Source organism: Asterias amurensis, chromosome 14 (assembly GCF_032118995.1).
Source record: "Asterias amurensis chromosome 14, ASM3211899v1".
Taxonomy (NCBI): Eukaryota; Metazoa; Echinodermata; class Asteroidea; order Forcipulatida; family Asteriidae; genus Asterias; species Asterias amurensis.
In genome coordinates this window covers 9,100,824-9,125,546 of record NC_092661.1, presented here as the reverse complement: position 1 = coordinate 9,125,546, position 24,723 = coordinate 9,100,824, and the positions used below count along the sequence as shown (strand labels likewise).

At 37.3% G+C, this 24,723-nt stretch overlaps 2 protein-coding genes across 3 annotated transcripts; one reads left to right on the top strand and one right to left on the bottom strand.

The window, feature by feature from the left end:
* The first annotated feature begins 46 nt into the window (after positions 1-46).
* On the top strand, positions 47-12,365 carry LOC139946817 (coiled-coil domain-containing protein 81-like). 2 transcript variants are annotated; one of them, XM_071944528.1, is made up of 13 exons: positions 47-311; positions 979-1,040; positions 1,493-1,649; positions 3,248-3,504; positions 3,840-3,919; positions 4,375-4,535; positions 5,108-5,559; positions 5,915-6,022; positions 6,700-6,869; positions 7,582-7,660; positions 8,344-8,550; positions 9,308-9,534; positions 10,244-12,365. In XM_071944528.1, the coding sequence occupies exons 1-13, from the start codon at positions 233-235 to the stop codon at positions 10,506-10,508; spliced, it is 2,304 nt and encodes a 767-aa protein (XP_071800629.1). In that variant the 5' UTR covers positions 47-232; the 3' UTR covers positions 10,509-12,365. The 2 variants fall into 2 exon arrangements, with proteins under 2 accessions (XP_071800629.1, XP_071800630.1); XM_071944529.1 differs by lacking the exon at positions 8,344-8,550.
* On the bottom strand, positions 11,746-24,530 carry LOC139946820 (tRNA wybutosine-synthesizing protein 5-like). Its single transcript, XM_071944531.1, has 11 exons — positions 24,414-24,530; positions 22,873-23,342; positions 22,288-22,351; positions 21,965-22,090; positions 21,277-21,419; positions 19,437-19,643; positions 18,121-18,199; positions 16,743-16,802; positions 15,885-15,959; positions 14,928-15,014; positions 11,746-14,137 (listed from the first exon to the last, which is right to left on the bottom strand). Exons 2-11 carry the CDS (start codon positions 23,298-23,300, stop codon positions 14,009-14,011), a joined length of 1,398 nt encoding a protein of 465 aa, XP_071800632.1. The 5' UTR covers positions 23,301-23,342; positions 24,414-24,530; the 3' UTR covers positions 11,746-14,008.
* Between the last annotated feature and the right edge of the window lie 193 nt (positions 24,531-24,723).

The window sequence follows — 24,723 nt, the reverse complement described above, 5'->3', positions numbered from 1 at the left end:
CATGAACCATGGTAACCATTGTATACAGGAGACAGTCGCGCGGTGTGTTTATGTACGTCATGTACATCATGTATGTGAAGCTTGATCACACTGGGCAATGCAGGGTGAGAAGTTGAAACAGTAAAACTTAAAAGAAGTCATTAAAAAAATCAAGAAAAAACAGGACAATTTCCCTAAAGCTTGTTCGTCGACCGAGTTCCTGCTTGGCCAGGAATAACACCATTACATCAAGATGACGGAAGTGATGCAAGAACTTGTTTCAGATGCGAGAAAACATCGGTTTTCGACGATCCCAAATGTTACAGACGATGGTAAGTCAATCAAAAGTGAAGCTTTCTCATTCAGTTCTTTGTAAAAGTAAAACTAAAGTTTCTTGTTTGCATCTTTTCATGAACTTTATAATGGACGCATAACTTGATATGACTTGATGAAATAATTGTCTAAACCCTACTTATCAGTCATAACAAAAATTACAATGTATGAATGTTTATTATTATCATAATTAAATTATCAAAAAGAGAAATATTGATCATCATGTGACGTCAATTATTTGTTTAGATTTAATTATTGTTTTTAAATTTTAGTCTGTAGTGGAAGTGTTATTTAACTTTTTTATTTCATGTTTTTCTTATGTTGACTTGTTTTTCATTATCAATACACAAGAATCATGATGAGGTTCAAGGATTAATCATTTATGACTCGGATAAGATTTGTTGTATTTGGAAAATAAACAATGCCTGTTTATAGATATATATAATAATATTATTAATAAAATAAAGAGAAATTTCACAAAATCTGGTAAGACTACAGAGATTCTTTATTAGGTTTTAATTTCTTTAATTCCAGTGAGTAATGACAAACAGTTTTTTTTTTTTATGATTTAGTTTTTCTTCTAAAGCGTATTCACCAATTTAAATCAGTTTCATGCAGTTAAAACATTGATTCATTTAAAGTTAAACTAACTTGTTTTGTTTTCAGATGTTGTCAGTGTTTGGGAAAATGTTGCCGCATTTGTTGAACGCCACATGAGCTTACAAAAGGTAAAAAGTGTTTTCTTATGTATTTACCAAAGGGATTTGTTGCTAAGCCTAAATCTAAAGATGGGAAGTTCTTGACATTCTATCAAACAAAGTCATAGTCCAGCTTTGTAAATTAATAATAGAGGAATTCATCAGAGACTCTCCAATCGTTTCGAAATTATAAAAAAAAGTTCTCTGTAAAACTAAAAACATGTTAAACTTTACAAAAGACAGCTGTTTTCATTTTAAGTCCTTTTTTTCTTTATCACCAGGTTTTTCTTTTTAAACTTAATTATTTCTATTTGGTTTGAAAAGTTTCTGTATCCTGACACCACTTTTTCATTCGTTGTGAAACAAAATAGTATCTAATTTACCTAAATGAAATACTTCTTCTTGTAAAAAAACATAACCATGGTTATTAATTAAAAAAATTGAATTATAAACAGTTTTATTATTATTTTTTATAATAAAAGGGAGTGAATATACCAGGTCTTGGCGTCTTCACCTTCACCCAGAAGAAACTTGATATCGGAAACAACAAATTCATCTTGATTCAGCGACCAGTCTTCGTCCTGTCTGAGAAGTTTGCACAAACACACAGACTCAACTATGCAAAACACTTCACATCAGGTTGGTTCAAAATATTGTACAATTTTCAAAAGTTCAAAGGATCGAAGCTTACCTAAGATGGACAGACCTGGGGTTGATTTCACAAAGAGTTTGTGGACTAGTCCTAGGAGATATTAAAAACTTAAGACTAGTCCTAATAAGATAGGACTCGTCCTAGCTCAAGATTAGACTAGTCTGAACTCTTTGTGAAATCCACCCTGGGCTTAATTTCATAACAAATTTGAAGCATAAAAACTTGCTAAGCACAGACAAATCTTTACATTGTTGCAAGTGGTGCCCCACTCATTTCTTGCTTAGCAGTGTTTTCTGCTTAACAGCTTTATGAAACTGGGCCTAGCTGGGTCCGATTTCACAAAGAGCTAAGATAAATCTTAAATGTGGAACGATCTTAATTGCTTAGCAAAGTGTGATGTCACAACTTATAAATCAATTTGGTACTAATTACATGTAGTTTCAACCCATCTTAAGATGAATCTTAGCAAAGCCATTTTTTCTCATTTTTGAAAAGGCCAAGACCAGGGCAACAGAAGCCATACCCTCCACTGCCCAGGTCAAAATTCCAGTTGAACCTAGTTAACTGGGGTCAACTGGTTCAACTGGATAGTGATCAAACTCGTTCATTTTCCATATTAACCAGCTGGTTTGGACCAGGTTTAACTGTGTTCAACTAGGTTGAAATTATAAACCAGTTGGTCTCTGTCCATTTTCCATATTAAACCAACTGGTTTTAACTGTATTTAACTAGTTTATCAACTGGTTTCAACTAGTTCCAGTTAAACCCAGTTTAACTAGGTTCAACTGGAATTTCGACCTGGGTGCTGCCTGTAATATCAGGCCTGAACATACCTGTCATTTCATAAAAACACATTATTTGTGTTTTGTGGCTGTGGGTTCAAATCCCATCTGAGTGATATAAGACCTTTAATTTTTTTTCACAGGACTCTGGAAAGTACCGAGTATATATACAGTGCTTAGCAAACATCTTTATTATTAGTACAGATGTTTGCAAGCACTGTGTAAGCTTGGGCGATATCGATTTATTTTATTCACGATATATCGCCGACAATATATCGCGATATTCGATATAATCGTGATTAATTAAATTTGACATCATCAGTCTTCAATCTCAAAGTGAAAGTTGTAGAAGAGACAGTCATGACATAAGAGAGGTGTTCTAATGACCTATTCTTTTGGTTTTACTCCAAACCTATGGGGTGCAAGATGTCTCAACTAGCAAATAAATCGCGATATTTAATCGATATCGCGATATATCGCGATAATCGCGATAATCGCAATATATCGATATTTCGATTAAAACCAAATCCATCCGATATCGAAATCGTTTCCAAATTAATATCGCGATATTCGATAATATCGTGATATCGCCCAAGCTTAGCACTGTGTACTCGGTACTGGTAAAAACATAAATAATATTCCTATCCCCGATGCAAATTTAACAACTTTTAAATTAAAAATCACATTTTGATTGTAATTTTATTTTTTATTTTAATGGTGTCAACCTTTCGGTAGTTTTTTAATTCAAATGAATAAACCAATAACAATTATAATAATAATTTTCGATATTAATTTTTTTCAAGGACAAATACCAATTATACAACTCAACTTCTCTGTGCTGTCGGCTGAGAGTCCATTCGATCGCGACACCGTGGAAAGATGCGTCAAAGAAGTACTGTTATCCCTGTCCCGCTCCGTCCAATCAAAACGCAATGTTGAATTCAGCTTCACCGGGATTGGACGACTAGCCATACGCGATAGCAAGGTCAAGATGAAATTCTACAAAGACTTCTTGAACATGATGGATGGGTCAGGGACCCTCGCTGAGGCTTTGAAAAATGTGAGTTTTTGGGTTTGCGTGGTTTATTTTGGGGATTTGATCCTTTGGGAAACTTTGTTTAGCATAAGTTTGTTTTGATTAATAGCTAAAGTGCTTAAGCAGCTCTATGAAATTGAACACAAGGCTTAACTTCAACATCCCCACTCATGTTTCAGATTACAGATCTTTTTATTTGTTATTGTCTAAGAAAACTAATCCTGATTGGCCTTGTCGCAGATCGCAATCTTGTTTCTATTTTTTTTACAACTTTGCAAACAATAGATCTGTTGTAAAACAAGCAGCAAAACATAAACACACATGTAACTGGAGTTGTTTGTTGTTGTTTGTACCCATAGCGACCAGACACAGCAGATTCTGTGTTGTCAAGGGCATCCACATACCGGCCATTGACGGGAAACACGCTTGTGTTGCCAAGGTAACTATCATGAAAATGCTTAGATTGCAAATTTGTTGCATTTAATTTTTTTATTTTTTTAACTTACTTTATTTGTAAAGATAGTCTGCAAGGCTGACAGAATCTTTATAAAGTTTAATTTTCATATTTTACAAAGAACTCAATACTAGGCCTACTATTAAAACTGAAGCTTTGGAAATGAAGAACTAATTTTTGAAAGATAATTAAGGAAGATGAGATTAACGGACCCCTGTTTTTTTTTCAAATTTAAATGCTAAATTTAGGTAATGTTAATAACAAAATTTGAAATAAAAATATTGTCAGTTACAAAAAAAATAAGTCGACTAAAAAAGTAAGAGTATCAATTTTAGATGTTTGTCATGAAGAATTCAGGAAACTTAAAATGTTTATCTGTAACGCTGTGTTTTTGATTTGAACAATAGTAAAATTTTAATTTAAATTCTTCTACTTTGAAGAATTTCTCAAGGGTCTGGCAAAGATGGACTTCTCCTGGAGAATGAAGAGCCAGCATCTAAGAGAATGATGCCAACAATTGATGAAGATCGTGAGGCCGTACTTCAGGATTTAGAGGTGCAAGAGGAAGAGAATATGGATGCTGAGGACGATCAAGAAGAAGGTACGATTAAAAATCTTTTGACAAGGCAAATTTGTATGGCTCTGCTTACCAAAAGCAAAGAATTGGTGCTTACGGAAATAAAAACCAGGACTGGAAGTTCCAGAAAAATACAGAACGAACTACAAATTGCATACAATGAAAAATAAAAGTTATTTCACAAAAAGATATGTCTTTAAAGTAGACTTTTCTGTTCTAGAGAGGAGCTTTCTTTTAAAATTTATTGGGGAGTGAATTCCAGAGTTGAGGAGATTGAGTGAGGAATTTCACGGGTTAGCAGGGAATGTAGGTCTTGATGGAAAAACAAATGAATGTTTATAATTAAACTCTTATGGTCTATGAATTGGAGATTTTATATCCTAAAAAGTTATTTTATGTAGTATTTGGAAGTACAATGAATGCACTTGCCTGTAGTCTACATATTGTATTTTTTGTATACTAATGCTAGTCTTTTTACTGTGTTTTATACCTTAGCCTACTGTATCTTTAGTTTTTGACCCATTTGCCTGTGGAAATTGATTTTCCATATTGTCCAATCTATCTAATCTAGTTTATATTTCCTTTTATTCTGACAGCACCTGAACCAATCGTCAAGAGACAAGCCCCGCCGTCACGCAGCTCGTCTCGCCAGGTAGCCCCGACTGCCAAAGCAACCGGTATCAGTCTGATAGACGACTTGGTACCGGCCAGCCCCCCTCGTGGGATCAAAGGCAGCAGTGTCACCCCGTCACCACCCAACAGCAAGCCGCAGTCGCCCAGTGGGGCTCTCCCACCGCCCCGATCGCCCAGATTGATCGAGAAACAGACGACCTTTGCTGCTGAGGCACAGAGGAGGGAATACACGCCTCCAGGGACGGGATGCGGGCACAGCGCGGGTCAAGAGCTGTGTTACTTATGTCACCAGCGTACCGTTCGGAACGTCCCCGTCTCGTTTGAGGCAGAGAGGAAGAGGAAAGATCAAGAACAAGATCGACTTCTACAGCAGTATCAACACTTGAAAGATACAGAAGCTATCATCACCGAACAGGTGCGGATAAAAAAGAAATTGTTAACATTTTATTTTAATAATAATAATAATAATAATAATAATAATAATAATAATAATAATAATAATAATGCCTTCTTATATCAGGCCTGGAAACTTATCTTTAAAAGGGCAAGGCTGATTCATTTTGAAAAGGACACTTCCACTGGAAAATCTTAAAGTCATGGGAAACTTTTGAAAGGGCACCAAGACCAGGGGCAAAAAAGGCAAATGCCTCCTGTGGCCTGCGTGTGAGTCAAAAACTGTTATATAGCGCGCATATCCGCTATGGGATGTGGCTTTGTTTTAATTATTTAATATTTTATGTCTGTATTTTTTATCTCTTTCTTGTTGACAGGCCGAGAATTTTTCAAATAGACACCACTCCCAAAAGATAGCCGCTTTTAATCTTGGCGTCAGCGAGGCAATCAAGAACAAAAAGAAAGAACGACCGACTGAATTCCATGTAAGTAGACAATAATATGCTCTCTGCTGCATCTCCAAAGATTCATCTGAAAATGGGTTTCATATCAGCATAATTATTTGAACTTGACCAAGACACGCCAAGTGACAAGCTCAAATTCAGCGCGTGCAGAACACTGCTGCTTGCCTCGTTTCTTGCTTGCTTTTGTTCAAACCATATTACACCAGTACTATTAAGTACTAGTAAGTTTTGTACAATTTATAAACTTCTTTTGCTAACTTTCAAAGCTCAAACATGTCAATCTCCTGCTTATTTATCTGAACTTGTTCACCATTATTCCCCTACTTGGACTTAATGATCATCTTAATAGTCATTGCTTACCACAATTCTACAAGAGCTTCTTCCATTTTATATGGTCAAAGATCCTTTTCTTACACTTCTCCATTCTTTTATAAAGTCTCCTCCTGTGCATTTCGCCAGGCTAGTTATTTACCATGTTTAAAGTCTCTGTTCAAAACTCATTGGTTTGAAGCTGCTTGTATGTATCCTGCTTACTTGAAATGTGTCTTTCACTCATTGTATATTTTGTGGGCCCAATATGTTAAGAGGCTTTTGCATTAAGGCACTTTACAAATGTCTTAATTATTATTATTGTTATTATATGTCTGTTAATTACATCTGGTTAATCCTTTGTTTGATTATTTTTGTCCTCTTTGCAGAGATCCTATGTTTTCCAGCGACGCTGCCTCACCCCACCGCGCCACATCCAACAGGAGATGTACGCAGATGACTTGGCAGATCAAGTTGAGGCCAAAATGGCCACCAGAGTCAACAGGAAACATGATCAGGAATTCTTGGAGAGACTTGAGCAAGTCCAGCTGGCTGAAGAGTGAGTGGATTTTCATTCTTTTGACTGGCACCACATCTTTTTTCCTGCAAATGCTAAGCGAATTTTGACGTCACATCTGTTTTTGCAGCTAATATTTTGCAGGAGTTGGTCACAACTTGGCTGTTGTAAATTGTTCGTTGCATTCGCAGGAAATAAGAATGGACCAGGCTTTAGGATTGTCAAACTGAACCAGGGTTTGAAACTGGACAAGTAGCGAGTGTCCAGGGTCCAATTTCATAAAGCTGTTTGGCAGAAAATTCTGCTCAGCAACTTCCTTTGCTAAGCAAGAAAATAGTGGGAAACCAATCACAGCAACTGTAAATGACCTGTATTTTATCTTCCGTATATATATGGCTCAAAAAAGCCCATACAAATAAGAAATGCCAGCTCACTAACATATTTTAAAACTTTTCCTCACCTGTTCCAGCAGGCTTAACTGTGCCTTAGCGCCTTGGAGCAAACTTTTGTGTTTGGCGCTAAAATAAATGACTTTTGATTGATTGATTGATTGATTCACAAATAAGACCTTACAAGGGTTTTTTCATTGTAAGTAATTTAGGAAAACAATATAAATTTCACAGAGCATGGCAAAGTACCGAGTTACCAGTTCTAACACATTGGTGTACGGGTAAAACCAAAATTATTATTTATCTCCGCTGCAAATTTCCATCTGTTTGTTAATAATTTCATTGCCTGTTTTCTTAACCCTCAGACTTGCAGCACAGAGAGAGCAATACTTGAGAGATAAAGCAAATCAGACAGACATGTATCAACGAGCTCTATCAGCTCAGGTAAGCTACCCCCCCCCCCCAAAAAAAAAAAAAAAAAAAAAAAAAAACCCAAACCTCACCACGAACTTGAGTCATCTAGATATGCTGTTGTTTCTTTATTTCCTTATTCCACTTTTACTACACAGCTAAGTTTCCTTTCTTATATGCATTCAGGCCTTGTTCCTTATCTATTTAATATTCATGTTTGCCTTCTTCAAAACGCTTTCTTGTCATTTCTGTTATTATTTCACCTTCATTTCAGTTTTTTTTTAATTCAACGTACATGTACTCCTTATTTAGATTAATTGTTAATTTTGTTATTGTTGTTGCTTTTAGTTTGCTGTACTTTCTTTGGCTTTGCATTTTGTCAGAGTGGCCTTTTTTGACTGTCTTTGACTTCAATTATTGTACTAACTTTTTACTATTCTCCTTTTTTCACCAGTATGAAAATAACTGATTTCCGATTTCTCCAAACTTAGTAAAAAATCAGACAAGTTGTGAGTCAATAGCCTGAAATGTCTGTTAAATTCTACCATGTGTGTACATGAAGGTCAGCCCTTCTACTCAACAAAGTGTTCCTAGTTGTTGTCCAAAAACCAAATATATCATACCTGCTAGCCTTTGACCTCATCTGCTAACCTTTAACCTCATCCATCCCCACCTCTTTCTCTCTGCACTCTTCGTCTTCCATCTCCTCTTCCTAGATCCATATACGAGACAGGCTAGCTAAGGCTGCCGAGCTGGCCGCTCTAGATCAGCTCAGTTACATAGAAGGGTCCAGGGGTTCCCCTAGTCAGGGAGGCTTCATTAGTCCTCATCTCTTAGGTCCGCTGAGTCTCCCAGTACCCAAGATCATTCTTCCGTTCTCCAAGACGGAACCTCTTAGGCTAAAGCTACCGGATCAGAGAACGGTATAGAGTAGTTTCTAGTCTAGGCGCAGTAGGCTTTGCTTTAGTTTTAGGCTTTGTTTAGTTGTAGACTTCAGAATTATACAGCAGAGCTGCCAACTCTAGAACTGATTTCGCAGAGAGTTCCCTGAAAATAAACCAATCTTTCCGTGTTCAGATGAACAAGTTTGAAAATCTCTCTGATTATGAACACTTTTTCCCTATATGTTGAATATAATTCTAAATATCTCCCTGATTGTCATACAAAATCTTGCAAGATAAAAAGGTAGAGTTCAGAAGCTCTGATAGCGAGAAGGTTGTTAGATGAATATTAATTTGGTTGGGATAACTAGTTAGGCTTTCAGTTTATTTCAATGAAGGCATTTGGCCTCCATTAAACAACATAATCAATTTCTCTAGTGCAAGGGACTATAAGATAGCAACTTCTTCAGGACTAACGACAAATAGCAAAAGGTTTTAGTTGAAACTATTTCGCTAAGGGATCTACAATTTGTTAATAATTACCTTTATACTCGCTTGTTTTTATGAAAAGTTACCACCTTTAGTCACTAACTTTCCATAGATTGAATACTCTCAGATTCAAAACAGTGGGGAACTTTTTGGGACACTGAGTGGCAGAAGACTTACCGGGTAAATCCATTGGTTTTGGTAATGTGCGCATGCTCAGAACAACGTAAACAATGGCAATTTACCTGTTAAGTCTGCTGCCACCTAGCGTTCCTGCAAATTTCATCCTAACTTTTTTTTTTTTTTTTTTTAGGTTCGTTTTAAGCCCCTCCCACTCCCAGCAGCCGTGCCCGATTCCAAAGAGCCGATTTTCGGTAAGAATGACGCAACCAACGAGCAGCTCGCTGACAAGCGCCGACGCGCAATCGAAGTGTACAAGGAGCAGCTAGGAGCAGTTGAACATTCACGAAGATCGAAACTCTTGAGTCATCTACGCACTCAGAGAGAAGAGATGGACACTCTGGACAAAACACGCAGAGAGTGAGTTTAGAACATGAACTAATCATATAAGATCAGCGCCCAATTTCATAGAGCCGCTTAAGCACAAAATATTGCTTAACAATTCTCTGCTAAGTAGAAATGAGCAGCCGGATACCAACCAGAACTTGACATGAAAGTTTGACTGGTAACATAGTTCTGGTGAGCATAATTTTGTTACGCATAGCTACTTCTTGTGCTTAGCAGCTCTATGAAACTGAGCCCAGAATTTATCATACAAGACCAGGGCCCAATTTCATAGAGCTGCTAAGCACCGAAATTTGCTTAGCATGGAATTTCTTTCCTGGTAAAAACAGGATTACCAACTGGTATTCAGCTGTTGTTTGCTTATCCTGAAAAACTTGGTTGGAAATTTGGTTGGTTGTCCTGTTTTTATCAAGGCAAAAATTTCATGCTAAGCAAATTTTGGTGCTTAGCAGCTCTATGAAATTGGGGCCAGGTATGCTTATTACATACATTTATCTTTAGTTTTAAAAGCCCTACTCTGCAATCTTAGGTGTTCTATATGGTTTTTATCTTCATGTTTTTATGAATTTGATTATTATTATTTTTTTATTTTTTTTTGCTGGGGATAAAAAAAACAGATTTCTGGATAAAAGCGGAGAAATCACATCCCCGATTGATATTTGGAAACAAAAACCAACTTAAAAGCAAATTTATAACCCTTTCATTTTCCCATCTCCCCCCTCAGGCTCATCGCTGACCGTGCGGCTCGCTATGACAACGCCGTTAAGAATCGAAAATCCCTGGAGGAGACCTGGAGCAATGCAGCCAGCCTAAAACGCAGCCGGGAGGAGGAACTCAAGCTACGAGCGCAGAGCCCTGGCGTTCTCGTCCACGAACAGTGCGATAAATACCACCGGTGCGACCAATGCCAACGACGCCTCGGAAATTGCGGAGAGTCGAACATTTGGAGCGAGTCGAGATACATACCAGGGTCTCGGTTAATGGTTTAACGTAGCAGAATTTAAATACTTCAGAGCATCAACCGGCCATCACAAAATAATTTTAAGGGAGACATTTTTAAGGGGAGATCTGTAGCATATTTTGCAGCATAGTATGAGGTGCATGCTGGTCTAGCTTGCAATCAAGTTTGACCGCTAGCTAGACCAGCATGCACCTCATTTAACAGTTGGCACTTTCGCAATGGATATTTGCGAAAAGGTCTATGGTCTGTAAGTACAGAATTTTTTTGAAAAGCAGTGCCGACGCCCCACACAATCTTGGGGTCAATTAGCACTAAAGCTGATGATGTAATAGTACATGTACATTAGACATGTACAGGTATGTTTTTATTTATGTAAATTTCATGAAAGTTTTTCGTCGATCAGTGCAAAAACATTGTATCATGATTTAGGCCTGTACTTGTATTTTGTGTACGCCTGGGCTAGTTTAAGCAAGATACCTTTATGACAATTTTGTACTAGTTCGAGACACAACTGCCATTAAAAGATATACAAAGTTTTTTTCACTGACGACAATTTCATGTCACTGGCTCTGACGAGATGGTTTAAACTTATTTTGTGGTGGCCGGTCGCATATCTTCCTCTCACATCAAGTTTATTTATTGCTATTTTGTCTCTGATCTTATCTGGTCATTAATGACGGTAAGAATAAGTTCACCACTAAGTATAAAATAATGACACGTTTTTTGTTAAATCACTTTTTTTATCATCTCTTTTTACAGTTTTTTTTTAATTCGCTTGAGAGTTCTTCACACAAGCACATACATAACAGTTTAACTGCAATTTTATACCAATTTTTAACACTGCATAAGAAAATAATCAGTTTAAGTATTTCATACTTATACAACCTTTTTTTAATTTTACACCAATTAGAAATCCCTGATCTACCATTTATAAACATGATTTTTCTACCAAGTTAAGCCCATTTTCTAACTTGCAATTGCATTTTAACAATATTTTTGTATGGTTGTATAATAAAGATTGCTGTAAATAATCATTGAAAATAAGTGTATAAATTAATGTTAAGCATGATTGATACCTAGTAAGTGCTTGTTTTTAACAGTATAAATCAACTTTACTTCCAATAAAAATTGAGTAATTTTTCATAGTATGTATTTCAGTTATGACTTTGAAATTACTTTTTATGTTTTAAATCATGGCAAAGTTGGGCATTTGTTTTAAAGCCATTGGAGACTTTCGGTAAACAGTATTTTCAAAAGGCCCACACTTCGTACGTATCACAACTTATATATAAAATAACAAACCTGTGAAAATTTAGGCTCAATCGGTCATCGGAGTTGGGAGAAAATAACGGGAAAACCAACCCTGGTTTCCGCACAATTCGCCGTGTCATGACATGTGTTTACAGTAAATCCGTAATTCTCGACATCGAGAATTGATAATTGTTTTAATGTTTTCTCAAAAAGTAAAGGATTTCATGGAATAATATTTCAAGAGAAGTCTTTCACCATTACCTTCTGTTAAGCCCTGTAAGTTATTTGTAAATCCGGTGAACTTTTATTTTTTTTCTGTTCCGAAAGTGTATAATGGCTTTCAGACTTTCAGTCAGGCCTAGTACTTTTTTGATGCCCCTTGTGAAATGGGTTTAATTGAAATTGACAAATTTTAAGGACAGAATTCCGCACCCGTTATCAACTCGAAAAGGGATAAATAAATCTAGGTCTTTGAAGTATTCCTAAATTAAATTTCCGGATTTTATTTTGCTGATCTTCTTTCTTTCTTTGGTATGAAAACAGAAGGGTCAGTCAGTGTGAAATTTGAGTTTGTCTGTTTGCAAGTAAAAACAACAACATGTAAATTAAAAATTATACCACCGTGAAAATTGTATTTATTTATCTTCCTCTTGTCTTATTTCAGCAAGTTTGTTTTTCAATTTGTTATGTGTTTGATAGGAGCACATTGTTCTGTGACAACAAAGATCCTTGCTCGAGGTTAAAGTTGACAGTTCATGAAGTTTGAAGTTGTTACTATAAGGGGTGAAACTAGGAGAAAGGTAGCCCCCCCCCCCCTCGTTAAGTAAGACATTTACCATGATTGCTTGGTCTTTCAAATGGGACATAAAGCCGTTGGTCCCGTGTGTTGTGTATAACGTAGAACCCAATGCACTTATCGGAAAAGAGAACAGGTTCACCCGGTGTTCCTCAGGGGTCGATTTCACGAAGAGTTAAGACTTTTCCTAGGAGATATTAAAAACGTACGGCTAGTCCTAAGTTAGGACGAGTAACTTGTCCTAACTCGAGATAAGACTAGTCTTAACTCTTTGTGAAATCCACCCCTGGTTTGATTGGCAGCATGTTGCGTCATAGCGACTTTTAAACCATGGTGCTATGTACAAAAATGTTACAACCTTGCTACAATTTAGCAAGGGCCCCTTGCTAAATTGCTCTTGTGTGAAAGGGGCCATAATTCAAAAGTAGCCCCACATACCTACAGGTGATAAACTGAACGTTGAAGCGCCTTGAGGGTCATTGAGTGATGTATGAGGGCTTTAAAAGAAGCCACTATTATTATTAAAATACTTTAATAATAATAACAGCGTTGTATTGCACCGTTTCCATAGTAATGATCAACCGCGCATTCCATCATAAGTACATGCATTTGAAAAACAGTAACAAGCAACGCTGACAGCTAACTGTGTGAAAGACGGCATTTAAAAAAATATATCTGCATTGCAATTCCAGACTTCCTAAAAGAAAAGTTAGTAAAATACTTATAAAAATAGACTAGTACTTATTTCAATATGTGTTATAAATATAATTCTATGTTAGCTACATGTACATGCATCTACAAAGTACCATTCTAAGTAACAGCTTGCTAGCTTGCATGAAACAGAGTTGCAATAATTAGTTTTTTGTTTTAATATTTGTTTTTTGTTTTCACTTTTCACACAAAGTACAATGCAAAAGTGGATATCACTGAAATTTTTGTAAGTGTTACAAAGTTGACTTCATGTCAAGGCTCTGATATTTTTTGCTGTCCTATGTCCCATGCTAAATTATGACCTACATCAGTTTTTTGCTCCACCTGGTTGATGGACCTATTGAGGTGGTAACATTTCAAAGTTTTGACTGATCCCAAAAACTTACTCAATCAAGCAAACCGATAAAGGATAAAGAATATAATTTGTTTTTATGTTGGTCCCGTCCTACATCCCATGCTAAATTATGATCAGAGTCAGGAGAAAATAACGGGAAAACCACCCTAGTTTCCCACGTTTCGCCGTGTCATGACATGTGTTTAAAATAAATCTGTAATTCTCGCTATCGAGAATTGATATTGTTTTAATGTTTTCTCAAAAAGTAAAGCATTTCATGGAATAATATTTCAAGATAAGCCTTTCACCATTACCTTCTGTAAAATTATTTGTAAATCTGTGAACTTTTTTTTTTTTTCTGTACCGAAAGTGTCCACTGCCTTTAAAGAATAAACCAATAATGAATGAATGAATGAATTATTAACTTAAAACAGAGTTACAACTCATCATTATGAATGGCGCCCTCTTGGTTGCTATCTGGTGAGCTTTCCTGCTCCTCCGATGGTGGTGATTTTGCCGCACTCTTTCCAGTTTCTGAAGCTTCTAGAAGTTTCTGCTGAATGGTCTGTGTACAAAATAACAATTCAACATTCAAATGGGGGTGTTGTGGCCGAGCGGATAAGAGGACCGAACTCAAACTCTGACAATTCTGATGTGCAGAGTGTGGGTTCAAATCCCGGTCGTGACACTTGAGTCCCTAAGCAAGACACTTATTACCATAAGCTTCTCTCCACCCAGGGGTAAATGGGTACCTGTGAGGGCAGAGTTGGTTAGCTTAGTGCGCTACATACATGTATTTGGCGGCACAGGCTGTATACTCCCCAGGCAGCTGAGATGATTTAAGGAATGATTAAAGGCACAGTGACCAGGGGTAATAATGTTGAAGCGCCATGAGCGTCACTGCGCGCAGACCTGAGCGCAATATAAGAAATCACAATTATTATTTATTATTATTAGACCTGAGCGCTGTATAAGAAATCACTATTATTATTTATTGTTAATAGAAATACAGCTCTGCAGTATTGAAGTTACTAACGATCCACTTAAAGCTGAAGTAGTAGTCCCGGCCGATTTCCTACCTTCCGCCTATATATTAATTATAAAGCAGGACAATTCTTTTCAGAACTGAGAAGTTTCTCGAATTCCGAAAAATCTATTCCGCGACAGTAGAACATGATGCAAGACAGTTCTCTAAACTGGCAAGTAGATACACATGGTGTTACCGCAAAGCAATTATATATACACTACTGAGCACAAAGAATATACATAACTACTTTTGAAATATTTTCTAAGCTTAGTGAATGTCTGTGCAATCGCCAGAATATTAAATAAACATTTTACTATTTAAAACTTACCGCTTTTCGTTTTGCTAGGACTTCATCTACAACATCAATCAGCATTATGAACCTATGTCCCATCTCGATATAAAAACTACCATCTTCCTAAAAACCAAAGACAATTGACAAAACATGTGTCATTTACAGAAGAATGTTGTTAACCATTCATATAGCACATATAGCTAAAAAAAACATTTTTGCTAAGGTTACCACTGATCGCATTCACAGCTTTCTCCAGAAGACGATCAGAGCACACTGATCGAAACGTCGAGTTGAAAACCAACGGTTCTTTTCAGAACAACTCATTAGAGATAGTCATTACATGGTGTTACTGCAAACCTTTCTATATCACATTAATTGAATTTGACTGGTCCTCTGCTTAATTTTGACAATTTGACAATTACCAATAGTGTCCACTGCCTTTAAAGGCAGTGGACACTATTGGTAATTACTCAAAATAATTATTAGCATAAAGCCTTTCATGGTGACGAGTAATGGGTAGAGGTTGATGGTATAAAACATTGTGAGAAACGGCTCCCTCTGAAGTGCCATAGTTTTCGAGAAAGAAGTAATTTTCCACAAATTTGATTTTGAGACCTCAGATTTAGAACTTGAGGTCTCGAAATCAACCATCTAAACGCACACAACTTCGTGTCACAAGGGTGTTTTTTCTTTCATTATTATCTCGCAAGTTCGATGACCGATTGAGCTCAAATTTTCACAGGTTTGTTATTTTATGCATATGTTGAGATACACCAACTGTGAAGGCTAGTCTTTGACAATTACCAATAGTGTCCAATGACTTTAAGTACTAACCATACATATCCATGCCTTTAAAGCAATTCTATGACTTCGGCCCAGAACTGCTGAAGCAGATTTAAGAAAACCAACAAAAAGATTGCAAAATCAATCATAACTTTGGTTAAATTCCATTGGAGTCATAAATAGGAGGATAGAACAGACTCAGACCCTTACCTGCTGTTGCATTAATATTTCTACATCTTCTTGTGTAAGGAGTCCATCATTATCATTGTCAACCAGTTCAAACATCTACATTAAAGGAACGTTACAGAATTGGTAAGAAGAAAAAAATGGTGAAGATGACAGATTTACATAAAACTTACACGGTCTAATGATGATGATAAGAGAAAACATCCCTTGAAATATTTCTGTCTGAAATGTCAAAAGCAGCTTTACTTCTTACATGTCTACCACGTAAGTTTTTATTGCCATTAATTTTCATTACCATCGTTTTTCGCGACAAAAAAGGAAAACCGTGCAATTTTGAGGCCTGTTTGTGTGGATCATTTATATTCTACTTTTGAATTATCTGTCTAACCATTTGCATTTCATAACAAACGGCTTCAAACGCTTTTCAAAGACCAACTCGACCGATCCAAGGCAACCTGTTCCTTTAAACAGCTTGCAAATTTGTTTAAAAGGAAGGTACACATTTGGGAATTGTCAAAGACCAGTCTTCTCACTTGGTCTATTCCATCATAAGCATAAAAAACAAGCCTGTGAAAATTTGGGCTCAATCGGTCATCGAAGTTGCGAGAAAATGATGAAAGAAAAAATACCCTTGTGTGCTTTCAGATAGGAATAAAAGAATTCTAGCTAGAAGTCTTTTATTATTTTAGTGAGAAATTACCTCTTTCTAAAAAACTCTGTTACTTCAGAGGGAGTTGTTTCCCACAATGTTTTATACTATCAACAACTCTCCAATGCTCGTTTACCAAGTCAGTTTTTAAGTTAATATTTGTTTTGAGTAACCACCAAACGTGTACCTCCCCAGTGTAAACAAAAGACAAATCATTTTGTTGTGATGTTTACCTCATGGCCAATATCTAAAGCTTCTCTCGTCCAGGCTCCGCCTTGCAGTGTGAACATCTTCTGCTCATGACAAAATGAATATATGCATATATTAACAAAAACATTCATCATCCAATGAAACAAAAAGGGCCTTGTCAGTTTTACAGGAAAGAAAATTATGTAAAAATTGAACTGTGAATCTGTTTTGAGTTTTTTTTTTAGTAAGCCACACTTTAAAAAAAATTCTCTTGCCACCAAATTGTCCCTTTTTCATTTAGTGCAGTTGGTTGCCTATAAAAACTGCTGTGACAAAGACACAATAAGCCTGTAAGCACAGAAATGGCTTAGCACAATTAAAGTTAGATTGTTCTGGCTGGTACCATTGGCTCATGCTAAACACAGTAGGCTTGCGTGATAAGTTTTGAATCAAAAACAAAATTTGTAGAATGGGAACAGAACTGTTTGTAGTGTTGAGGATACTTGAGCAGTAAAATAAAAAAAGTGCATCAAATTCATAATAACAATAAGAGTGGCTTGTTATATAGTGCGCATATCCGTCACTCAGTGACGCTCAAGGCGCTTTAACAAACGCGCTTTAATAAAGTATTTTCCTGCAAGGTATGTGGGACTCCGTTTGAATTATTAGACCTATACTCCATAGAACAGAGTAATGGTTTACAGTGTGCTGTGGGGCAGTATGCAGCCAATCAAACCAGGAACACAGGGGCGAACACGTTCTCTTTTTGATATAAGTGTATGGTTTCTTTTACGTGCGTTACACAACACACAGGGGCCAAAGGATTTGCATCCCATCTGAAGGAATGGTTTAAAGGCAGTGGACATTATTGTCAAAGACTAGCCTTCACAGTTGGTGTATCTCAACATATGATTAAAATAACCAACCTGTGAAAATTTGAGCTCAATCAGTCATCGAAGTTGCGAGATAGTAATGAAAGAAAAATAACCCTTGTCACACAAAGTTGTGTGCGTTTAGATAGTTGATTTCGAGACCTCAAGTTCTACATGTAAATCTGAGGTCTCGAAATCAAATTCGTGGAAAATTACTTCTTTCTTGAAAACTATGGCACTTCAGAGGGAGCCGTTTCTCACAATGTTTTATACCATGAACCTCTCCCCATTACTCGTCACCAAGAAAGGTTTTATGCCAATAATTATTTTGAGTAAGTACGAATAGTGTACACTGCCTTTAAAGTGTCTTGCTTAATTAAGGACACAGGTGTCACAACTGGGACTCAAGCCCACAATCTGCTGATCAGAACCACCAGAAGTTATAAGGCTGGTGCTCTTAACCGCTAGGCCATGTTACGCCACATATTCACAAGTGAACACCAAAAGGAGTGTGGGTGTTTTAAAAACGATAGTGAGCTACTTTTGTTACCGTTGAAAGTAGTTCAAAGAACTGTTCTTCTGTGTAAGACTCTGCCTCCCCATTGGTGAAAAAAACTTTTAAACTTTCTCTGTAAGGTAACAAATTGTACAAATAAAACAAAGTGTTATTGCAAAGACAAGAATAATCAATATTTATTTGTAAATGGTGTTTGAAGTTTTGCATGGTGTGGAGAATAAGGGTAGCTATAAATATATATATGAATAGTAAACTTGCGGGTACAACCATGAGTAAAATCTCTTTTGAAGGAGTGGTGGCTCTGAAAAGAGCCGGTTTGGTCTCAACATTTCGAACAGTATACTCTGCTCGCTCTCCTTAAGACGAGCAGAGTATACTGTTCGAAACGTCGAGACCTAACCGGCTCTTTTCAAAACCACCACTTCTTCAAAAGAGATTTTACTCATGGTTGTACCCGCAAGTTTACTACTCATGTTTATAGTTACTCTTAATTTTTACTTGGTTTGCCAGAACATGTGCGTGTCGACTTGCCAGGTAGATTTTTTCTTTAAAGAACTGTCTTGCTTTAGAACCTACAACCAGGGAGTAGATTTTCAGAATTCAGGAGACTTCTCAGTTCTAAAAAGAACCGTCCTGCATTTTTAACTACTACCTGGGTGGAAGGTAGAACATCGACTTGGACTGCTACTTTGTTTTTTAGATGCTCTTTATAAATTTTATCAGTTTCTCAACATATGCATAAATTAACAAATCTGTGAAAACTTGAACTCAATTGATCATCGAATTAGTTGCACAAGAATAATGAAAGAAAAAATACCCCTTGCAAATTTGTAAGCCTAAAAAGGCTTCAGGTCTGAAGTGTTTGAATATTTGAGTGAGAAATTACCTCTTTCTCAAAAAACTAAATTACTTCAGTGGGAGCCAATTCTCACAATGTTTTCAGCAGCTCTTCATTGCTCGTTACCACTGAAAGTTTTATGCTAATATTTATTTTGAGTAATTACACAATCGGCCCAGCAGCCGATTGCACGAAACGCTAGGATTAATCCTATCTCGAGTTAGGACGAGTAACTTGTCCTAACTTAGGATGGGTTCAATGAGTCTCAACACCTATGGAGATATGACACTTAACTGGCCTAAGTCCTAAGATTAATCCTAAGTTTGGAAGAGTGGTGAAATCGCAGCAATCCCTTTGCAAAGCCAATAATCTTTGTCAGTTTGTGTAACTCACATAGGATGAATCCTATCTCGAGTAACTCGTCCTAACTTAGGATGGGTTCAATGCGTCCTAACGTCTATGGATATGACACTTAACTTAAGGCAAAAATCTTTGTGTAACATCAACTCACATAGGGTCCTCAAAAAATTGCAGCTCCTCTTTGAAATCTTTGTGGGCCTCGGTTTTGTCTTCCTGCTGAGCGGAGAAGCTGACGTCAGCGAGAGAGAGACTCGGGTTTGGGCTGCCGCAAGTCTCTGGTGTTGGGATGATGTTGGCCAAGTGATTCCACCAAACATTAACAGCGATATTGCTGTGGTGAGAGTTCACCTGATGAAACCTAGTGCAGTTATAGGGGAAATCAATCAGAAGACATTCAGCGCCAAAAGCAACCAAATTTTTTCAAAGGCGCTTATAAAATTAAGACATTATATATTGATTTGGGGTAACACAATGTGTACATCTACTTGCTGGGTAGATTACGTGTCCTTTTGAGAGTTTGTCTTGCTTTATAAGAAGTCTCCTGAATTAAAAAAAATCTACTCCGCAGTAGTAGAATACATAAAGCGAGACAAGCTCTCAAAATAACTTAATCCACCTAGCAAGTAGATACAAACATGGTGTTTACTGCAAATGAAATATATACTGATACCTCACCATGCAATGCCTCAAAACCTGTGCTTAAAGGAACACGTTGCCTTGGATCGGACGAGTTGGTCAAAACAAAAGCGTTTTTAACCGTTTTTTATATAATGCATATGGTTGAAAAGATGTTTTAAAAGTAGCATACAATGATCCACACAAGTTTGCCTCGAAATTGCGTGGTTTTCCTTCTACTGTGCGAACTATCACCGTCGGCCATTTATGGGAGTCAAAATTTTGACCCCCATAAATGGCCGACGTGTTAGTCGACGAGGTAAAAGGAAAACCACGCAATTTCGAGGCATGTTTGTGTGGATCATTGTATTCTACTTTTACAACATCTTTCTACCCATATGCATTTTATAAAAACGGTTACAAACGTTTTTCAAAGACCAACTCGACCGATCCAAGGCAACGTGTTCCTTTAAGACAGTTACATTAGATTAATTACACTACACTTGTTGACAAAATATAACATGAAATATGAAGATTCTGAGCATCCTTGATGTGATTTGGAAAAGGGTTTCATTTTGTAAGTGGTCCATTGCATTAAGAGTGTGGGTTAGAGCCTAAGGCGTGTGGCAGTTGCGTCCTTGGTGAGCAAATACTTTAAACCATAACTGCTCTTTCCTTCAGATGGGACATTGAGCTGTAGGTCCCGTGTACTTGGATTGGTAGTGCATGTTAAAGAACCTGGAACCCTTACAATAGAAGAGTATATACTCCCCTACTCGAGTAGGGGTTAATATAAACAAAATATGAATATTTTAGGAACTTCACAGTAAGCTTTCACACTAAAATTAAACATCAATGTTTGCTGTGATCTTAAAGGAACACGTTGCCTTGGATCGGTCGAGTTGGTCTTTGAAAAGCGTTTGTAACCTATTGTTAGTAAATGCACGGTTAGAAAGATGTTTTAAAAGTAGAATACAATGATCCACACACATTTGCCTCAAAATTGCATGGTTTTCCTTTTACTTTGCGGACTAACATGGTCGGCCATTTGTAGGAGTCAAAATTTTTACTGGGAATGGCCGACCACGTTTGTCGACGAGATAAAAGGAAAACCACGCAATTTCGAGTAATACTTGTGTGGATCGTTATATTCTACTTTTAAAATATCTTTCTAATCATGTGCATTTTATAACAAATGGCTACAAACGCTTTTCAAAGACCAACTCGACCGATCAAAGGCAACGTGTTCCTTTAATGAAATAGTGTGATATACAAAAGCCTTTTTGTGTTGTATTGTGTATCCTTTATAATTCCTGTACAATCTGCCCAACAAAGCAACAATTTAACACAAAGCAAAAATTGAAATTAATACACACCATTTGTATGGGATGTAAATACAATCACCGGCCTCCATTTTAGCTTCAAAGAATTCTACATCTTTGAACTCTGGGTATTTTTCGAAGTCAACCTTTTCGACGTCCACACCCGAGTAACTGCCCTCTGGATGATCAAAAACAATCTACAAAACAAAATGTCAGACTTTAAATGATGATACTTCTAAATACACCAAGCTTAATAATAACCAGTTTTTAAAAAAGCGCTTTTCACACCAAAAGGGCGTCTCAGAAGAGCTTCCAACATTATATTACCCCTGGTCACTGGGCCATTTAATTCATTCCTTAAACCATTCTACCTCCATGCTTAAACCATCTCAGCTCTCTGGGGTCCGGGGTGACAGATATGAGGGGCTATATTATAGGAAGCCACTATTTTATTATATTATTCTAAGGTTTATTGTTTCCACAGTAGCGTCGTAAAACAGGCAATTAATGTATACACGTTCCAAATAATACAGAAAAGCCAGGAGGAAATAAATACACTTTAATGATACTGCAAGGGAGCTCACTAAGAAGCAAAGCTTTTAAAAGTGTAAGTCTCAAACGGGTACATGTACACCCGTTGAGCCCAAACCAAACACCCATGTAGGGCCTATACATTAATAACATAGGCTGGGTTTAACAGTAGAAATAGCAAAAGAAAGGGGTGTACCTGTATTAAACTTACCTGGTGCCTGTATTTTGTGTAGTTGGCAAACAGCAACTCTTTCTGGCCTCTGAATAAACAGTTAATGTTGTCCACGTCATCATTGTGTAACACTGACTTTGTACCACCACTGCTAAACCAAATGACCTGAGAAGAAAGGAGAAGGTATGTCTTACTCAAAATATTCAAAATTTGAATCTGAAAAGCACTAGTGCGGTAACAATTCTCATAATGTGTTGTCCTATTGGGGATTATTCTTCCTGCCTGGACATAACCAATTTAAATTGTTAGCGATTTCTAATAAACGCTATACCACCTTTCTTTGTCTAGTATATCTTACTTACAGCGTCAACCATAGTAGCTGTGATGTTATCACAATTTAATGGTGGTGGAATGAGAACATCAGTCCTACAGAGTGGGAAACAAAATAAATACGAATTTAACAATGAGTCAAATTAATAATATCTCAGGCCTGATGTTTTGTTCTTGAAAGGCTAAGGGCACCAGGGCGTTTTCTCCTTTGTAAAGGGCACCTCCACTCTTGTGTACATAAGAAATTGCCCCAAACAAAAGTATTACAATGGAAGGGTGGTAACACTGAAGAGGTGCCCTTTACAAAGGAGAAAATGCTTCAATGATGCCCTTGCCCTTGTAGGAATCAAGGATCAGGCCTCTGTGCACCCTTGTACGGGGCAATTGTTTACATACACAAACAGGTCTGTATGCTTCATTTGTGAAAGGGCAACAAGGCATTTTCTCCTTGGTAAAGGGCACCCTAAAAGGAAAGTGTACATTTTTACTGGAGCATTTCAAGGGCACCAAGGCAATGACCAGGGGGCACGAAGGCAATTGCCCTTGTTACCTTTGTGAAGTATCAGCCCTGCACAAAAGTAATCAAATGGAAGGGTGGCAACAGTCTCATGTCTTACTTTAAAAATTCTGGAACGCCCGTTACGAGGTACTCATCGTAAACTTCATATCTATCAAGGAATTCAGCAAACGTCATACTTGTGGGTGGCATTGTTCTGTTCTCGACCTTCCGTATTTCTACGGTGATCTGCTCCTGAGCCTTGGGTAAGCTCTTAAGATATTCATCATTCCATTTCTCAAACGCCGCTGAACGCTTGGCTCCATGTTTAAAGACAACCGGGACCGACGGATAAACGTAGTTTTTGAAGAATTCGATCGGGGAGGGGAAAGTCTCTAGAGTTCTGACGGGGAGCCGGGTGGACGCGGCACCAAGAGGCATCATGTGACCTCTCCACGACGAAGGTTGACTATCGTCAGCGAGGGCGCTCCATAGAGTTGCAGAGATAAGGACGAGCAAGCACCCCTGCAGCAACCAAGAAGCTGTCATCCTACTTTATGCAGTCTCTTGAATGTATCACTGGTTACTCATCTGAAAAAATGAGTGTGAAAGAAACATTCAATTACAAAAAGGAATTATTTTCAAGTACTCAATATGTACATGCCTTGAAATAACCCACAGCAATTGCCATGGTGCCCTCTGCTATTGCTGTGGTGCCCTTTTACTAAGTTCCAAATCCAATACAAATTTACATTTTCGCAAAGGAACATTGCTGCCTGTGTCCTTTCAATCAAGAGCGAAGTTCAACAAGGCCTGTATGAATGACCAACGAACAAGATTCAGGCCTGGAATTTTTAAGTTCTAGCAAAATCCACCGAACTTGGAAACAAAGGGGAAATTTTTATCACAATTTTGTATCTGAATAGTTAGATTAGGTGTTTTTTAAAATGCAAGATGACACATGGGTGTGTGTGATAGAGATTCATTTTTGTTTAGTCATGACAGAAGAACAATCTCTGTTACTCCACTATCGTCGCGTAACAAACCTCATTAAAATCATAGTTCTAGCTAGGCTCCCGTTACAGAGATTTACTCCTAGGAGACTCCTATGTCCTAGGAGTAAATCTCCGTAACGGGAGACGATAGCGGAACAAACCTCATAGTTCGTAGAACCTCATATCTGTAGTTCTAGGAGTAAATCTCCCTTATCAATATCATACAAATAGAAATACATTATTTTCCAACAAAACTACTACAACAGGGATTTCCATGACAAATGGAAGCACCATGGTCTATGGAGTCGGTTTATCATGGACCATGGTCATGGTGCTTCCATTTGTGCTTGCCTGTATAAGTGTATGCTATTAATTAATTTATTACCATACACTGCCCAACCTACATTCAAACTTTTGAATAGTTTAACCAACCATGTTTAATATTAAACTAAGTTGGCAAGAGATTGAGAATAATGAGAGTGACTTGTGACTTGCTACTCTGTCTGTGCATGGATAAATTAAATGGAGGAGGAAGCAACTCCAAGTCCAATCCATGCTGCATGTTAGTTATTGCTAGTTAAAACTAAAGTGACGGCTACACACAAATTACAGTACAAAGTAAATCCGAATTGAATAGGTAGCAGTGCATTAACCTCAATAAACTTACATTGTTTACCCACTTTACGTAAAGTTTTACTCAATCTGATGATCTGATGATCGCCTCTTTTTTTTGCACTTCAAACAATAACAAACAACTTCCACGATTTGCGGATGTGGATGATAAGCGCCCTCTCTTGGGAAAAAATGTGACAAATCAACAAGAGATAGAAGGCCTTCCACTAAGACTACACTGTGACGGACAGATTTCACAGAGGAGTTTCACCAGTGTTCACAAGATAGCAAGACGTTGAGCGCCCTCTGTTGGTGAACAATTGAGCGAGACTGGGAAAACAAATTAAAATTAATTTCAAGTTGTA